The sequence below is a fragment of the Plectropomus leopardus genome, chromosome 7, assembly GCF_008729295.1.
Source record: "Plectropomus leopardus isolate mb chromosome 7, YSFRI_Pleo_2.0, whole genome shotgun sequence".
NCBI lineage: Eukaryota > Metazoa > Chordata > Actinopteri > Perciformes > Serranidae > Plectropomus > Plectropomus leopardus.
The window spans coordinates 14,735,440-14,755,027 of record NC_056469.1 but is presented as its reverse complement, the minus strand read 5'-3'; the positions used below and the strand labels follow the sequence as shown (position 1 = coordinate 14,755,027).

General features: G+C 39.2%; 1 protein-coding gene across 3 annotated transcripts in view; it reads left to right on the top strand.

Moving 5' to 3' along the window:
• The window catches only part of LOC121945453 (protein MTSS 1-like), a 55,513-nt gene that overhangs the window by 27,977 nt on the left and 7,948 nt on the right, over positions 1–19,588 (top strand). For all 3 annotated transcript variants that reach the window (XM_042489623.1, XM_042489622.1, XM_042489621.1), the window contains exons 4-9: positions 8,184–8,268; positions 9,664–9,755; positions 10,636–10,710; positions 17,577–17,734; positions 17,847–17,954; positions 18,157–18,254. In XM_042489623.1, the coding sequence (XP_042345557.1) occupies positions 8,184–8,268; positions 9,664–9,755; positions 10,636–10,710; positions 17,577–17,734; positions 17,847–17,954; positions 18,157–18,254 (616 nt within the window). The remainder of the gene's footprint in view (positions 1–8,183; positions 8,269–9,663; positions 9,756–10,635; positions 10,711–17,576; positions 17,735–17,846; positions 17,955–18,156; positions 18,255–19,588) is intronic.

Below are 19,588 nucleotides of genomic sequence, written 5' to 3'. Positions count from 1 at the left end.
GACATTCTGTCAGCAGCTATTGATGAATGAAGAGGTGAGTTGGTTCTCAAGGAGGCCAGGCTAACTATTAGAGCAGACTATAATAAGCTCTTGACCTTGGAGACCATGCACTACTATCCATACATATCTCCTTACTTAACCCCTTTGCCTATATTAGATTTATGGAGATCATTTTCAGTTGATAATTTTGACTTATTCATTTCTACGATGGTTCACTTTTTTCGAACGACCCCAAAGTGTCAGATTTATCAAAGCAGTCACAATAAGCCATTTAATTTATTGTTAGTTGAAAAAATGAAACTGTAGACTTACAGTGGGCTACGAGACTGACAGAGCAGAAATATAAATCAATGAATGAAATCCTAGCCTGTGTCTGTGCTATGTGGGTGGCTCCATCTGGGCATGCCAACTGCTCAGTTAGGTGTGTGTGTGTGTGTGTGTGTGTGTGTGTGTGTGTGTGTGTGTGTGTGTGTGTGTGTGTGTGTGTGTGTGTGTGTGTGTGTGGGGGGGGGGGGGGGACAAAGACATCGTAATAAGAATCTTTAACATGATTAAGGTCTTTCTTACACAGTAACATACTGTAGTAGTTGTTTGCCTTTAAAGTTACACAGAATAAAGAAGTTACTTTTCTAAAAGTTTGTTCATAAAAAGTAGAAAGTGTTAGAGAAATTACATTATATTTACAAAGTTAAAAAGTCAGTTCAGTGTCCTTGTCTGAAATACTTTACAGAATATGCTGCAAGATGTTAACAACAAAAACAATACATTCAGTTTGTTCTTATTCTAAAAACCTAGAATAGTATGAATTAAGCCTCTTTTCTGCCGTGCAAAAAACCCGTTAACACCCGCGAATGTCTGGCTTTATTATGTAATGGAAAAGGTTACAATCGGCATTCACACCCAGGTCAAATTACTCTGCCGTAGTCACGGATATTTATTGGCTCCAGCTTTGATCTGCATTTATGGAAACATGACACCTAGGTGAACATGCTAATTTTAGCCCCATAACCGATGAGATGCGATGATGTGCAAACACAAATCATCACACAAGTCGTCATCAAGTTTGAAAGAGAGACTGAATAAGAAAGAGAAATATAAAAACAACTAACCACCATAAAGTTTTCAAAGGCCTCCATCCAAGCTTTTCTCTACTGTTTACCAACCTGTTCTCCAGCCTATCCATGAAGATAAAGTGACACCCCAAAAAACCCACACACAGAGAAAGGCATGCTGGTAGTAGTAATGAAAAAAAGGAGTCTACGGCCTATTTTTTGCAGGTTTACTAGTGTTCAGAAAATGTTGGTAGAAAAGTGGTATCAGTGACTGAATTTAGATTAATTCTACCTGTGCCTACTGTAGTTCTTCCACTCATAGTAAAACTGTCAATTTAATTACTAGTTGTTGCTTACAAAGTTGTCAGACAAGGTAAACATAAATACAGGTTGATTACAACAGTTTTATGTATTCACCTTTATTAGCTGGAGGCTTTATTGCTTCATAGCTTGCAGCCAAGCAAACACACGTCATCATTTAGGAAAAAAGCCACTGCTCATTTCTCGGTGTGAAACTCCCCCCAGCTTTGTTTGATTGGTGGCCAATGCAGAGAGGAAAAGATGTGTCCTTAAATATAGCCGGACTAGTGTAGATATAGCCTTAGTATTTTCTCCAGCTCTCTAATTAGCTTGTGAACAGATCTTCTTACCTCTGTCCAGCTGGGTAAGTGCATGTGTGTGTATCCAGCTGTATGGTCTCCGGTCTCTTATCAGTGTAACCACTGGCCCGTGGTTAACAGAGACCATCTGGTGCCCATACAGAGTTGGTTTTAGCTAGCAAGCCTCTCTGATCTACATGTCAAAATTACCCCAGCCAAATCCCACTCTCTCTCTTTCCCCACTTTGCTTTTGAGCAATTTGCCTCTCTCCCTCACATTTTCTTTTATGCTTTATGTATGGAAATATAGGGAGGGTTTGTTTTTTATATTTACCTTTCTGACTATTCCCTCCCTCCCTTCATCTCTCCTCCCTAAATAAATCCTTTTTCTCTCTCGATATCAGATTTCTCTTCTTTCTCTAATGGCAACCTAAGATATTGGTAAAGGTGTAGCCTTGCTTAGTGTGGTTCACACTTTCTTTGGCTGGTTTAACAGAATGGACAAACCATAAGATCTGCCCTTTTTGATTGATGTGTCATTTGGATACATGCAGGAGTATTACAATAATAGGTTAAAGCAAAGAAATGGAAGAAGTCAGAGATTTCAGGCTGAATAGTTTGTAGTCTGGCAATCATAGAGAGAGTTTACTCTATTACAACCCAAGGTAGAGGCAAAGTCCCACCATGTAATATCATTATCAGGTCTATATGCTAAATTTCAGAGTTGTCTGCACACGATTCTCAACACAGAGGTGTATCAACCAGGGGGACTTAGAAGGTTGGCGGCTTGCCTCCACAACCATGGCGTCGCAACATCAGCGGTAACCATCGTATGAGGGTAGCACAAAGCATTGGCAATAAGTTAGCCATTGGGATACACACATGCACAGACATGTGCTGCCTGACTGTCTAACCACAACAAACCAAAGAGAAGCTCAGTTTACAACACACACACAGAGGTAGCGTGACTTCACTCTTTGTTCAGGATGCAATTACTCCACCATATCTTTACATAGCAAATAGTGGTTTGCTGCTATATTAGTGCTCTAAATGTCACATACAGAACCTTTAACTGTCAAAACGTCTGGATCTGCTTGTTTTGTGAGGTGTAGAGATGGTTACTGCCTCTTTTAGTGTGGGGCTGCACAGAGGAAGGGGTCCTGTAGCTTATTTAATGAAATGAGATAAGATCCTATAATCAATCAGATTAATGTGATGAATAAGTTCTGTTCTTCAAAAATGTCAGCAAAGGGTTCCTTTAAAAAGTCAGAATTGATTTAAGTCTATATACTATATTGCCAAAAAGGGGTTTTTATTAAAAAAAAAACTTTGCAGTAAATTTGCAGTATACAGTACAATTGACTTTGAACTGTAATCACTGATATCACAATGTTTTGCATTCTTTACACTAAAGCTCTGGCATACAGTTTACACACGCTTTAATATGAAGACTTAAATTATATACATTTAAGGAGAAAAAAACAGGTTTAAATACATTTATTTATTTATTTAATTTGGTCAAAAACAATATTGTTTTCATTCTGCAAATAAGGCACTGGTATTTTGAGACTTTACCATAAGAGCAGGCATGTAGGAGAGGATTGTACACAGTCGTATTGTTGGTGTCATGTTGCTGACTGCTGCATTGATGCCATTATATCTGATGTTCTCACATCAAGCCATATCACTTTTTCATAATAACTAGAAAAGTACTCCTGTTGTATACATACAGACAAAGGAAGGAACTTTGTCCTTTCACCTCTACTGAATACTGCAAAGGAGACGAATTGAGCCTATAGCCTGCTGCCTTTGGGGAAACTGTCTTGTAAGCTTATTTAGCAAGTGAGTTAATTGCAAGACTAGCCAAAAATAAACAGTGGTTACACAGCATACCTATATCATAGAACCTTAGAGTCTTGCATCATATTGAGATTTAATAAGAAAACACTTTAAATTGAAGAATGCCTTCTTACAGTGTCTTTGCAATACATGAATACATCAATCTTTTAATCTACTGTCCTTCCAAAATCCCCTTTTTCACACTCTCTGTGTCAGCACAGTGTGACATTCCAAGGAACAGTCTGGAAGCAGGATGAGGACAGAGAATGACTTGGCAGCTCCACATCAAATTGCCATACTATCTCTCTCACTCTCTCACACACATAGACACACACACTCTAACAGAAAACTATCACCTCTGTCACAAATGTCCCTGTAGACCACTGAGACACTTGTTCTCACAGAAAGCTGAAACATCACAGACCAGGAGACAAAGCCTTGTTGTGGAGATATGAAAAGTAGTGGTTTCTTAGTACTGCAACCTGACACACAGACAGATAGTTAACAGCTGCAAGACAATCCATTGACTGAAAATTGTCTGCTCTCTTCTATGGGACTTCGTTGATTATCCAGGCCTGAGACAATCTGTGTTTTATGAAAAAGCTAACCAAATCGTACTCTAGCCATGAAATACTGTGAAATATCAAAACATTTCTCAGTTTCTAGTGCTGCCTACTTGCTCACTAGGTTTTAACAAAGAGAGGCAGCAGTTTAGCATGGTGCTTACATCGATGCATCAAAGAGTCAAGCTTATAGTGTATAAGTGTATGTGTCTGTTATTGACTGGTCAAGTGTTTGTGGTGCAGGATAATAACAAGCCTCCGAAAACAACCACGTCACACAGCAGCTATTTCTTCTGACAGCCAGCTACGCCACAACACACACACACACACACACACACACACACACACATACACACACACACACACAGCAGTGGTCAGCAGTGCAGTGAAGCAATCGAAGCTTGCTTTTGTGCCTCTGTGTGTGTGTGTGTGTGTGTGTGTGTGTCTGTCTGTGTGTGTGTGTGTGTGCGTCTGTGTGTGTGTGTGTCTGTGTGGGGTGGACAACTGGAGCTGCCATTGGAGCTATTTTTATCCAGGGGTCACTAGGTGCTAGACAAAGTAGACGATGTGTGTTAACAGCCACTTTATCCTGAGAGCAACAGAACAACTTTCCACAAACAGGGCAGATTGTCCTGATATCCACTTTTGGCCGGCATCTTAACCCTGAGCACTTTTGACCACATGCAGTGGTGTGAGCTCGTAATGCGCAATATGGTTGAAATCAGTGTTGTGTTTAATAAGAAATATATATTAATATTTTTTTTACAATAAAAGATAATCATAGCATTTACATCAGACAAATCTCATATGCACAAAACATTTATTGCGTCAGAATTTAAGAAAGAAAAAAGCAAAAAAACACTTAATTAGCCATACCACATGCAGCTGTGCTGTGCATTATATTGGACTGCGTGTGTCTTATGTGCTTCCCCAAGAGTATGACATATCAGTGACTTGATACATGGAAGAAAACAAAAGGGTGCTAACCTCTAAACATCATCGTAGCCTGAGTCAGGCTGTAGCAGGCACTCACAATATACACATACAGTGTTTCCATGGTAACTGTCGGTCATGGCAGCTACCTGCTGTGAGTGCAAGAAACACACAAGTCTCTTTGAGACATGGAATACATGGTATTGCTGAATTATTTTAATTCAATGAAAGACTGATAATTATCATGTTGCCATGGTGTAAACCGCTTCAGTTGCAAGGCTCAGTCACCTGTAATGTCTGCCCATTTATGCTCATGGCATGGGAGGAGTTCTTTTTCCATACCCACATCTTGAGCAATTCTAACGTCTGTGGACACATTTCAGTCTCTTTCGGATATCACCACATGAAAAGAAATGTGCCATTAAGTGGAACTCATTGTTTTAAAAGTGTTTTCTTTCCTTCTTTTTTTTCTTTCTTTTTAAATGCGGGTATTGCAATAGTCTCACAAAATTTGTCTTGAGTGTGAGCTAGAGTTTAATCTTTTTATCACACCCATAACGACACACCTGTGCATATAGCCAAGAGCAGATTTTGGTGTGTGTGTGTGTGTGTGTGTGGGTGGGTATTGGCAAATGAATAATCAACTGAAACCAAAAATCTTCTCTTGAAAGCTTTGGCTACACAACTCTACAGTCATTTCATTTTCTAATGAAAAACATTTGCCAGCTCTAAATCCTACTTTTTTTCTTTTGGCTGTGTGGCCTCCTCGTGGCACTATGGCATCTATCAGCCACACCCAATAGAATAACAAGCAGTCATAGTAAGGGTGAGATGGGAAGATGGATAGATGGATTGGATGACTAAACAAGTCAAAGCAGGAATGAATGAGAATTATGGTTTTGTATAACAGAAAGGACTTTTACAGCATGTAGTAGCCACACCCTCTGCAATAACAGTCACACACAGTGAAAAAGGAATGAATGAATGAATGGATAGAGGGAAAGTTTTGAGGTCATAATAGGCTCAATGGGACGGACATTGAATTATGTATTATTGAAATCTATCAGAAAGTTGTAATTTGCCATCCAGAATAGCTTCATTTACTGTGACGCTGTATCTCTCTGTGTTACAGTTTGTCTCTTCTAAAAGTCCAAAGCGCTGGTCTTTTAGAAGAGCAGGGCAAATGCATCTTGTCTGAAAAGAAGTTAAAAATCCCACAGCGACTGAGACTACTCAACACAAAACTTCACATCTTGCTAAGTGACATCAAATATCTGTGGCACTTGTTTTTATTTAGGGATATGCAAAAGAACACTTTATCCACTCAACATTTCTTCACACATGATCCTGTGGAATTTAGACATTCAGTAATTCAGAACATATGCTCCAAACTGTGGGCCCATCTTTTTCCCACTCCAGCTCAGCCTGAGGTACAGTTCACACAGGGTAGCTCCAAAAAAAATCTCACATCAGTATAAAATGTTGACGAGTCTGGTCCTGGCGCATACATTTTCACAAATCTGTTGTGTCTTTTACAATCATAGCTTTGCTCGGACTTGATCACATAACTACTGAGTCATAATTTTAGCTGGCATTTTAATTTGAAAGTTTGTCTTTCTAATTTATCTCCTTTTTGTATCCTTCCAATCACCATGAGTGAGTGTTTGAAGCCAGATTACCAGCCTCTTCTAATCTGTTTTGTCCAGGAGAATCCAACTTTGTGTATGTGCATGTGTGAGTTTGTGTGTGTTGTGAATTTGAGTGTGAGTGAGTGACAGTGCTGTGTGCGTGTCTCTGCATGCAGCAAGGACTGTGCTGACAGCAGAATGGCTTGCTCTGTTGGAGGGGATTCACACTTCACATCAGATCATCACAATCAAACTGTCTTTAACACATACACACAGACACACACTCACACAAAACCACGCACACACACAAACTGCTTCTGATACACTGAACAGAATGTTGCAAGACATCCACACAGTTTAATACAAGATCTCTATGCCCCTACCCTTCCCCTCCCTCACACACACACACACTCACACACCAACTCTCAGCGGTGCCTCAATCCCACAGAGAAACCGGCCAGTCATACTGAGCAGCTTGACAATAGTTCTGTCAATCACCGTCAAGTCCCTGCTTAGCTGTCGAGCCTGAGGCCTTCCACTGGACAGCTAGTTACCCTGTGTGAGGGAAACTGACGTTAGCCTCAAGCACATTTACAAGGCTCCAACTTCCCTTCACTTCTCTTGACCTGAATATACATGCAATTCGTAACTCAATTATTCCCACTCATTCCCACAGTGGAGAGAGTGGGGTCAGTGAGTGCTTGTCACAGATGTTTTATTAAAGACATCCAACGACTATTCTTTTTCAGCAGTCACTGGACTCTCAGTCTAGCAGAAATTAATAAATTAAGAACATCCCATTCCCATTCAGTTTTTAAATGAACAGCAACCTACAAGATGTGTGATGAACTGTGGTCAATGAAGCTGAGTTGCATTTTTTTAAAATAGGAATGAATAAATGGGAAATTAAGATACCTCTTTGAAATCCCAATTTCTGTATTTCAGCACTGCGTTGTTTTCTCGTTACCTGTCAATTCACTCAACTAATCGCCAAAACAGTGGCTACATCAAGTAGCTAAGACAAATATGGTACAATTTTTTAAATGTTTTTCTTTACTTTCAGTTCAGGAAAATCAGCTTGTTTTATTGAAACATGTTTGTGACAGTCTATATCACAGTGTCATTTTGCCCTCCAGCCCTCTTCTTATAGTCAAAACTGTGAGCTCTAGGGCGTCGGTGGCTCAGTGAATAGAGCGGGCGCCCCATATACAGAGACTGAGTTCTCGCCTTAGTGGTCGCGGGTACGACTCCGACCATCTCACTAACACTTTGCCCTTTGCTGCTTGTCGTCCACTCTCCCTCCCCCTTTCATACATACGTTCTGTCCCATCAAATAAAGGTGATAAAAGCCTGATAAAACTGTGAATTCTTTAATCATTCAAAGATTTTCCCATTGATAGTAAAACTGCCCCATAATATTTAACATACATCCCGTCTTTTTCCAGTATGTTGTAGTAATACTGATCCATGTCTGAGGTTTGGTTATTAAGATGAGTGGATGATTCTGGCAATTTCACATAAAAAAGGTTTTGTAAATCGTAATTTTCTGTCTCTTTTTTATGTCTTTCAGGTGGGACCAAAGACATTGGATCAGCGTTGACCAGGATGTGTATGAGACATCGCAGCATAGAGGCTAAACTTAAACAGTTCTCAATGTAAGCAACATTACACATAGTTTATGGTGTGCTGTTTAACCCTTTCATCATCTCTCCTCAACCACAGGATATTTACCAACATACAGGATCTGATACAAAATATCCTTTCCACAATTTTGGTGAATAACTGGCTGGGATGTATGAGGGGTTAGGTGGGAGCTGGGATTTAGTTGGGGTTACCATGTCAATAAGCCCCATCACTGTGGTTACCTTGAGCTAAAAGAGAATATTAACAGGGACTTCATGTGTCCTATAAACCTCCTCTACACACACACACCCTGACACTTTCAAGTGATGCAACATTTGCTAATGATTTGATTTTCAAGTTCTGACAAGAGGTTGTTGGCACTACAGAGCTTTTCAAACCTTTAAAGATAAACATCTGCTTGGGTTGAAGTTTATTTCCTTTTGTGGTGTTTCCCATATTAGCAACTAACAGTTAGTGTACTTTGACCCACTACAACAACTCCTATAAAATGGTCTGTATTTAAATTGTTATTTCACCATATCCTCCGTGTCTCGACATTTTGTGTGTGTGTGGGTGAGAATGTCCCTTGTCGTGGAATGCTGGGAAAGAGACGATTTGTCTGGCAACACTGGCATCTATAATGTTTCAGTGTAGAGACACACACACACACACACACACACTACACAGACAAGGGGCTCTCTAATTTCGGGTGGCATTTCAGTAGAGATTCCACTCGGATCTCCATAGCAGGGGCTGTACACAGGGGGGCTGTGGTCACCACCCACCCACTGGCGTATACACACACACACACACACACACTTAGGAGAAATGTCTACAAGCCAAGAAGGAGAAGTCTAATTTTAGTTTCATGCCTGCAGCTGCCTCCCTCTCACACTCACAGCCTCTTCAACACACTCACAAAAACATTTCAAATACAAGATGGACGCAGTTGGGTAATGATTGACAGACATGACTGCACAAGCTTCTTACTTCCTCCTGTGACACACAGTCAGACATAAACAGACCTTTTCTTCTCGCAGTCTCTGTTTTTCTCTCTTTTTCTCTGCCTGCTAATGATTGACAGACAAGACCATACAGAAAGGTAAACCAGACCGAGATATTTTTATGTCCGACAGTCTGTCTGCTACTTTCTAATCAGATGACAGATACACTGACAAACCCCACAGAGCAGCTCTGGTATTTAACATTTTAGAGACAGGTTGTTCAGCCAGATTATTGGTCAATGAAACTTATTCTGGAAACACATCATTTATGAAAATTGTAAACCCGAGCAACTAGTACGGTAGATGAATTCCAGTAGTGACAAGTTTAGATTTTAAAAGGTTAGTCTTAAATATCTATTTATAAATGCTATAACTGATCAAGCTTATGTCGGATTAGAAGTAAGTGTCCCAATGTTTTCACAGGGGCTTCTTGGAGGGTCTGATAAACCCTCTACAAGAACAGATGGAGGAGTGGAAAAGAGGAGTCAACACTTTGGACAAGGACCATGCTAAAGGTAGGACAAACAAATGTAATCACATACAAGTATATATCACAATATACCGAAATTCTTCTGATCTTATGATACGTCTTAAACATTTTAAAGCAATGTGAAGTGCCGATGTATTGATAATGATTTTTTGTTTTTTTTAATTTTTTTTTTTTTGTTATATTTACATTGACATGAATAACCTGTTTATGAGACTTTTCGTGGTTACAATCAAATAATTGATGTCTTTAGATGAGCTAAGAGAAATCAGGTTATTCGTATTCCCCCATACTACTGCTTTACAACTGAACTGCTAGTTTCCTCTCTGTTCTGAATGCTAACAGCTGTCTGCTCTGAGCATCGCGTCCCTCTCTCGGTCTCTCTGAATCAAACACACATACTACGTAGTAACTTCTTAATGTTAAAAAAAAACAATTACGCTACTCTCATATCACTGTCCTCCCCACTGGCGTCAGCCTGGCACTGTCGTGGCATAGAGGACAGGGGGCCAGTAGTCGAATGTATGCCACCTGTTTTATCACTGAAAGAGAAAACTATGTTGCCACACCTACCTGTTAGTCAGCGGCTCTCAGTAACCAGGATAAGGTGTGTGTAGGTGATATATATACCATTTTGGCCTCTCATAAACGGGATAAGGGCTTATCCAGGTTTCTGAAAGTGCTATATAGTGTTTACATGCTCAAACACATAAACAGGATACTCCAAAAACCCAATCATAAAAGGGTTATTTCTGTCAATGTAAACATACTCAATGACTTTAAGCAAAGGTTGACATTCAGGTTGTTGTACCATTTTAGTTTATTCTTGCATTGTATGGAAAAACTGTACCTTAACACCAAGTTCTCACACACTTAGTTTACTTTTTTTCCTTGTCCATGTGAAACAGAGTATAAAAGAGCCCGGCAGGAAATAAAGAAGAAGTCCTCGGACACACTGAAACTTCAGAAGAAAGCGAAGAAAGGTAAAAAATAAAACAAAATCTTTTTTAATTTAAAAGCAAAGGCTATGTGAATTAAGAAAAACAACACTGCTGCAGTGCAGCTAATCTGACAATGATGGAGATGCATCTTGTACCAACAATCTTGAACTAAATGTTGTACATACACACTAGTAAAAGTTTGACCACAGAGTATGAAAACCAGAAGACATCACACTACACAGAATACACTAGCTCATTATCTTTATTGTGCAGGAATAAAAACTTGCAAAGTATAGAGATCAAATACTTGGGACAACGTAGAGTACTGTCTGCTAAACGCAGTGAAATATATCTGTCTCAAGTGTCTGTCTAGATTTAATTCACTTTTTTTATTCAATTTTTTATCGACATCTATGAGAATTTTGTTGTTGTTGTTGTTTTATGCCAATACAGCTAAATGTAGAAATCTTTGGTCTGCCTGCTGTGTCGAGAAGTGTAGATCAGGACAGACGAAAGAAACTCACCTTTTAGTGACTTACTCCAAGTACTATAATTGGTTTTACCTGAACAATGGGCACCTGGGCTTTGTTATTATTTTAGTTTAGTTGATTGGCTGCACTGGATTAGAGACCTCTATCTACAAGAAATCAAATTCAGGACTAAAAGATAAATCTGATTTTTGATATTATTAAAGGGTTTCAGCTATAGAAGCAACCTGTGAAGGAAAGTACCATCCATTATTAAAAATTGGAAAATGTCCAAATTGTATATAAGATGTATCCATTAGACAGCAGTGATGTGTATAGAAGAAGTTTGTCCTAACTGATTAGACTTGTACAAATCTAGTAAGGCTAAACATTACCTTACTTGGTAAACAGTGTCTGAAAGGGCAAAAGGCTTTTCCCTTCCACCGTTTTCTTGGCTCCAATTCTACATACGCATTCACCTACCTAGAGAAAAAAGGGCATACACAAAAAAGGAATTTGATGAATATGCTTCCAATATGTTTAGGGATGTTGATGGTTTCAGGTTTAATTCAGTGGATGTCTTACGTACTTAAAGTCAACAGATGTTTAGGTCAGGAAAAAGTAAAAGAAACAGATGAATGGGTCTTCTTAGTCCTGCTATGCAACAGATTTAACCTTGCTGTGTAACTCATACTGTACATATCATTGTGCTGCTATGTGGGATTGTGTCATTCCCCTACAACTGTCTGCATGACTTTGATTATCATAAAACAATGTTTGCATAAACTCAAGATAGACCATACAATTTGTCAGTGCTAGGATTGTTGTCATGGTCCTCTCTGTTTCATTTTAATTTACGAAATATATTCAATGATCTAATATTTTTTGAAAGCATTGTGGAATGTGAATTCACTGATCAATGCACCAATCTGTCAGTGAAAAAGGAAGCCGTGAATTTAATGCCACTTTTCTTTTTTTTTTTTTTATCTGTTTGTTAGTATTGATGCACCAACATATCAGATCATGTATCTATAGAAAAAAAACCTGCCTATATTTGGCTTTTTTAAACACGTAATGCAACTAGCAATTAATGCAACTTCTTGACATTCTTACAGTGCTTAAGCAGACATCCAGTCACACATGACTGCACCTTTAGGTAATGCATTAGTGTTAAGAGCTAGCTCTTTTTTAGTTGACTGTTGGATCTTTTTCCTCTCCCTGTCCCCATGTGGTTCTGTAACCATCATTCTCCGTATGCTGCACTGCAGCTGATAATCTAGGTAAGTCAGTTTGTGGAATAGACACACCATCCAGGTTGTTGCTTAAGTTATAATGCTTTAACAAAAGTATTGGTTGCATTGTGAGGAAGACACCATAGACACTGGGTTTCGTGCAAGGATTCAATATGTTTGGATGCTGCTAAGTATTGACATGCTTGATTTCCCAGATATGGCAGCTGTTGTTTACAACAGTGGTCCTCTGTAAGTTTTGACCCAGGGTCCATCTGTTTTACTGCCTCCTCTACCTCCTCTTCTCTGTTTTCTTATGACTTCTCTCATCCACTGTCTGCAGTTCTGGTTCAGAGGCCCCATGTTGTAAAGCACCTGAAGTGATGAAGTGTTCTTGAAAAGGAAATTGAACAAGAAACAGAGATGTGCGCCATGACTGAGCCTTTGCTCTGACCCACTCTGGGGTTCAAATAAAAAAAAGAATTAGTATCAGAGTTAAAACATGCTGTGTTCTGAAGAAGAAAGAGAGCAAAGAAGGTGAAGTGGAGGCCACAGTAGACTTGAGATACACTCAGGTTCTATGTGGTCCAGTGAGTGGCTTCTTCTGCTTTACTGGTCTAGTTCTGTACCCATAATTTCTACAAATTGTCTGTCTGTCTTTTTTTGTTTTAAAGCTCTTTGATGTCTGCCTTAAGTTTGGTCCATGCTGGCAAGTTTCTGTTTCTTTGCACTATTCGCACACGCACACCATGTTTCTTGTTCAATGAGCCACTGAGTGGTGAAAGTAATTGAAAAAAGTGTTCCCAGAACAAAACTTTAAAACTTGACTTAGTTTAAATTGTAGTTTTTATGCTTGAAACACTTTTTAGATTTCTTTTCTTTTGACTATAGACTGTCCACACCAAATAATCACAAAGAAAAGTCCATAAAAGCAGATGATTTAGAAACATGTTACTTAACATGTAATATTCTTGTTTCCTATGTATTGGAAATCAATTTAATGTTGTTTGGCAGCCATCTTAAATTCCATCATTTTAGTGATTCTCCACTTGATGCGAGCCATTATAACCTCACATAGATTACCTAACTGCATCAGTCCCACCCAAAAAGTCAGTAAACTCTGTGAACTGTCATACAGAAACACACACACAAAGATTTAAATCAAGTTAAGGAATAGGCTTAAAGTTTTAGTCATATTACTTAAAGGAAAAGCACAGACATAACACCCCATCTGTCTGCTTGTGTCGGTGAGTGTATATCTCATATTTGATATGAGTCTTGTGAGGGTGTTTTTCTGACCTGCGACCCCAGCCGTGCTAAGTAACAGCCTGTGACTGCAACCTAATGTAATCATTGGTCATGTGAAAGCTGAAGAAGCTAATCTCATTTCCGTGTGTATGCACATGTGTCTACATGTGTGCGGACTTTGCGGACCCCCACTTTATTCATCGCAGCTTAGTCACTGCATTTTTGTTGAGCTGAGTTTGGTAAAAAACAACTTTATAATATCCGTAAGATTTCTGAGACTTTGGCTCGATTGAAAGCTTTCAGGTTTAATAATAGATTGTACAACAGCTCTTTGGTCACTTACCTATTGAAACATCTCCAATACAGTGTTTTGTATAGACACATAACAGAAGTTCTCCTCCTTGCTGCCACAGCTGTTGTGTTGGAAGTGTGGATGCGCAAATAAGATACCAATCCCATTTTGTGTGTTTTGGTGTTGCCATATTGTGGAGACTAGTGTGTTGATTCAATTAACAGAAATACACACACATGACGTCTACAGTATATAATCGCTTAGTCACCCTTAGGGCGTGAATCCAAAACTGCAACAGTGACAGTACATGTCACAAGCAATAGTTGTCCTTAATTAAACACTGAAACGTCTTGTGAAATATGCTTCAGGGTGGATTTGTTTACAGTGCAGTCAGTGCCCATTGACCTTCAGTGAACCTCAGTGTTTGTCTGTGGTTGCAGAGAAAGAGGAAGTAGCAATCAGGGCCTTGTCATTCACATAGTTGCACAAGCACAGATGCTCAAGTTATGGCACAGAGACCGAGAATGTGTTCAGCTCAGTACTAACAACCACTCTGCTCACCACAAGCTGAGATCTCATGCCAACATGTGCCTGCATTGTCTCAGCAGCACATGTGTGTCCCTCTGTGAATACAGCCTTCTTCAAAGCTACATATGCGGTTTTTAAATCAACTTTGTCTGTCTCTAGCTGACAGAGTAATGATGATGGCTTTTGGTTGAATATTTAAGGTATTTTTCACTCTATATGTGGTTAGTTGATAGTAATTTATAATATTTACCCTTTGTCGTCATTTTCCACGTGAGCTAGTATCATGAGCGTATGCATATTTGGAATTGATGTCTTCGAGATCCACTTTTAAAGGCCTAATATTACTCACTGAGCCTCAATGAAATGAGTTGTTTTGCATTTCCAGAGAAGATCAAACTTTTTTCCTTTAAGTGAGCAATGTAAAATGAGTGGAAGGATAAGGTGCTTCTTGATTGGTCAGCCTTAAACAGAACAGAGCTACATGAAGAAGTAATGTGACACTGATTGTGATAATGTTAAGCAATACTTAAGATACTCACAGGCACTACCAAAATGGCAACAAAGAAAATATTTGGCTTTCCACTCGTCTCAGACAAAGTACCTCAACTTACAGTAGCGTCTCTCCAAACCCACTGTGGTTATGTTGAGAAGACAGCCTGCCAAGACCTGAACTAGTGGGGAAAAACCAGGATACAGTGTGCTCCCTCGTTTTACCGCATGCCAAGGAGACACCACATTAAGGCCAGCTGAGGCCTAAAAGTTTAAAATGCTTTTTTAGTCATCATAAACAGAGTTAATCAAAACAAGGCTGTGATGTTACTGGAACATGTCACAGTGTCACTTTAATGCGTTACGACAGAGCCTGGATTTACTCAAAGCTTCTTTTGTTGTCATGGCAGGTGTTGATCATTGTTCCATAAAGCTCAATTTTACTTTATAGATGCACTTGATTTTTGCATTACCATTTTGTTTCTAACAGGTGATTAAAACATTATTTGAAATGTCAGCCCAGCTTACAAGTATTTTCCTCGGCAACAAGATGGAAAAAGAGTAATTTTGCCTGGATGGAAGTGAATACTAATGATTTCGGCCCTGCAGTGGAAACCAGACTAATGAGTGAGGCCTCTCAGGCTCAGTCAAACAACCAGTTCTCCGCAAAAACTCGTACAATGTAATTGTATACTTGTCTGCTCAAAAAATGGTCTTTGGATCTATATGAGACTGAAAATATATACTGCAATTTAGTCTTTCTATGGTCCATCTACTTCATCATGGTCTCCCTAGTGTAATATAGTAGAAACTGCCATCAACACACGCATAACTCACATTCCTCTCAGCATTACAGCCACCAAACCAACCTTGGTAAATGGGTTCCCTCTATATGGAAACTCAGTTTGTCATATTTTGTCAACAACCATCAAGTTCTAAAGACTATCTGTGCAGGGCTCGTTTATTTTCTGGTGTTAAAATACTTGTAAAGTTGTAACAATACTGTAAATGTCAGTCATTTGCAAATATATTTATGTCATCAATGTATTTACCAAAATTATGATCAGAACTTGTAACATTTTGGTTGAAATACGTAGGCAGCTTCACCGGACAAACTTACCTGGAATGGAGAAAGCAGCCCAGAATAATCCCTCTCGCTTTAAGTACAAACTTTGTTTGAAAAGAACTTCAGTGATTAAAACCTTTAGTCTGTTCTCAGTAGTGTCAGTTATTGTGAAGCTAGTGGGCACATAATGACAGTAAGTGTTTCCATTTGGTGCTTTTCTGTCAACTTAGTATTTATGTGTATGCTTGAAGTCATTGTTAATTGTAATTTTAATTGTGGTCTAGTCGACTGATGGAGAGATAAAGCAGTAGAAACAGAACTCCCCACGTCCTGTATCATACATAATGCATACTGACACATTAGAGAGGAAGGAGCTGTTGGTTTGTCCTCAAGATTAGATGCACATCCTTATGCTTTACATTTGAGGTGAAGCTGATTTGGCTGTGTAACTTTATCTGTGTTTCTTAACTACTGATTTGCATGATATATGACCCCACGTTGAATGTTGAGGAGAGACGCCAGTTTGTTATCTTGGCCCAGACACGAGAGCAGACAGACAGACCACAGAGTTGTTCACTGTGGGTTTAACCTTGATGTATCAAAGTTAAGACTGTGTGTGTGTACGTTTGTGTGCAAGTGTAGTTCAAGTGGTTAGATAATGCTTTTGAGGCCCTCTGTATGTCATCTTGGGCAGTCGCCAGCCTTCCTGCCTCCTCAGGAGAACTCAAGAGGGCTTGATTCGGCTTCAGTCTATCCTGTCTTAAAATCGCAAACTCACCCGCAAAATGCATGCAAATGCACACACCTATACACAAGTAAAATAAAGATGCACACAGTGCTTAACAACAGGATAACCTTGGGACTCTAATTGTGGTTTACATATGCATTGACAAGCACATGTAGACAGCACAAGGAACAGATGGTCGTGGAGATAGCTTGCACACTTGCCATTCGTGAAAACACACAGAGTCTCTCTTAACCATGTCTATAAACACTCCTCAAATATAATTGTGTGACAATGAGTAGGTGAAGAGATGGTTAAAAACAAAAGGTTCTCACTTTGGACTATCTCATCATAATGGATTGAAGTCCAATTTGAGCACCAGATCAGCCTAGAGCAGATAACCTCCTTGTCATCTCTGAACAAGAGACAGGAAACACTTCTATGACGAGAGGCACTTCATGAGGAGGTGATAGCCAAAACGTAGTGGGGAGATTCAAATGCTGGCACTGAAGATAGCAATGACCACAATGAAAAGATAAACATGTAGATCAGTAGTAACCGTCCAACCGGCCAACACCAGAGAGAAGTGATGAAAATCCAAAACACAGAATGTTCTTTCATTGCTACATTATCATATCATTTTTGATTATTCATGCATGTTACAGTAGCATCACTATTCTTTTTAGTGTTTGTGTTGTGAAGGAAGATAAATGGAAAGTTTTGTTCAGGTTTAGTGTAAAAAAATCTATCTCAGTGAATTGTGAAGTAGAAAAAAGACCAGTCATATGTTTCCTTGTGAGTTTGCTATGTTATTTTTCCTGTAATAATGTAATCATTGTTTTTGTGTGTCCATTTTCTTTCCAAGGTCGTGGTGATATCCAACCCCAGTTGGACAGTGCCATGCAGGATGTTAGTGATAAATACATTCTGCTGGAGGAGACAGAGAAACAGGCCCTGAGGAAGGCTCTCATAGAGGACAGACAGAGGTTCTGCTGCTTCGTAGCCATGCTGCGGCCCGTAGTGGTGAGTACAGCAGAGGGGGGGCAGCCTTCAGAGAGCACTTAGAGAATAACAGAAAGTTACCTCACTCTTCATTCTATCCACTCTGCTCTCTCGCTGGCATTTATTATTTTAGGATGAGGAGATTTCTATGTTGGGAGAGGTCACCCATCTCCAGGCTATCTCTGATGACCTTAAAGCCCTGACCTCTGACCCACACAAGCTGCCCCCTGCTAGTGAACAGGTGAGGAAAAATATCAAAAGGTGAAACAGCTGGTGCTAAATCAACTGACCTACATTTCATTGTCAGGTATCATGCTCCTTTGGACCTGTATGAGCTATTTATGTGTTTTTAAAGGGGCTGTTTGTTTGGATTACATAAAGTTCTGTTAAGTGTTGTTCATCATTACAAGTACGACTAATAAGTGCGACTGATATTTTCTCAGGTGATCATGGACCTGAAGAGCTCAGACTACGGTTGGTCATATCAAACGCCTCCCTCATCCCCCAGCACCACCATGTCCAGGAAGTCTAGCATGTGCAGGTAGGCTTCCACAGCCAATCACATGACTCATAGACACAATTTTGTGAAAGAGAGGCTTTCCTTTAAGTACATGTCTTCTGTAATCATAACATCATTCAGTTTGCTAAAATGAAGTCAATGGAAAATGAAATTACTCCAGCCATTTTTAATACACATTTCCAAGAAGTAAGAAACAATTAGATGAAACCCCATACAATGTCTATATGTGGTCATGTGAGAGGATATATCATAGCATGACAAGTATACACATACGATCAACTGACGTCTGCAAATTTGTCCTGTGGACCTTTTCAGTAGTTATGGAGACAGCATACATCAGTGTAATGCAGTGGAACAAGGACATGGAGAAAAACGTTTGTGTTGTGTCTGCCACCCGGTGGTCGATATGAGACGGAGTGTTTTACAAATTCTTAATCGTCTTTGTACCTCTGCCTCATCTTGTCTTTGTTAGTGATAGCTGTTCATTAGGTCACTTCGTGGAGAAATGCAGTTTAAGTTAAGCTACATTATCAGATAAATGTTTTGGGGTTTTTTAAACTTAAGTATTAAAGGTTATACTTTTTATTTTGTAGCTGTTCAGACCATGACTTCTGCCGTCTGTCCTTCCTGCTTTATGTGTGTCTCCCAAAGATTCTTCCTGAACTATTCCGGTTTAAAGAAAGAAATGTTATGGCTGGGTTGTGCATTGCTTTCCATTTGTCCGTTTAAAATCTTACATCAATTTTGGGGTTGTGGGTTTTGCGTGATTGAATCAAAACCTTAAATTACCTCTTATGTCATCATGAGAATGTTTAAAGGCTTTCCAGGCTGTGAAAACATTTTAAATCCATTTTAAAGAAGCAAGTTAATAGTTTCAGTTCACAATAAGAAAGTTCCCCTCTTGATCCTGAGCTGTGGCTTTTTTTTAATAAACAAGTCATTGTGAGACAGCCACTTTGATGATTTTGATGCTTTGTTTTTTTTTTTTTTATAATTTTCACACATTTTAAGCTGTAGAAGCTTAAACTATTTTTTGCCATGTTATTGTGGATTTTATTTCCAAGATTTGGTATTTGTCATTGTACTGGCTTTTCAATATATTATTTTCATATGTGTTTGAGATACTCAAATTGTTGCTTTCAAGTCTAAATTCACACAGTAATTAGACCCAGTGTTTATGCTGTTTTTGCTTTTCATCTGAATATTCTCTAAAAGCTGTCTCAAAGGCAAGAAATCATGTGATTCCCTGCCTGTAATTACTGTCATTATGATTTCACGCCTCTTATGTTGGTTTGTTTTGTTGTTTTGACTGGATTGGCCTCAGTCACTGCCTGCTGCATCTTGGTGTGCCGTGT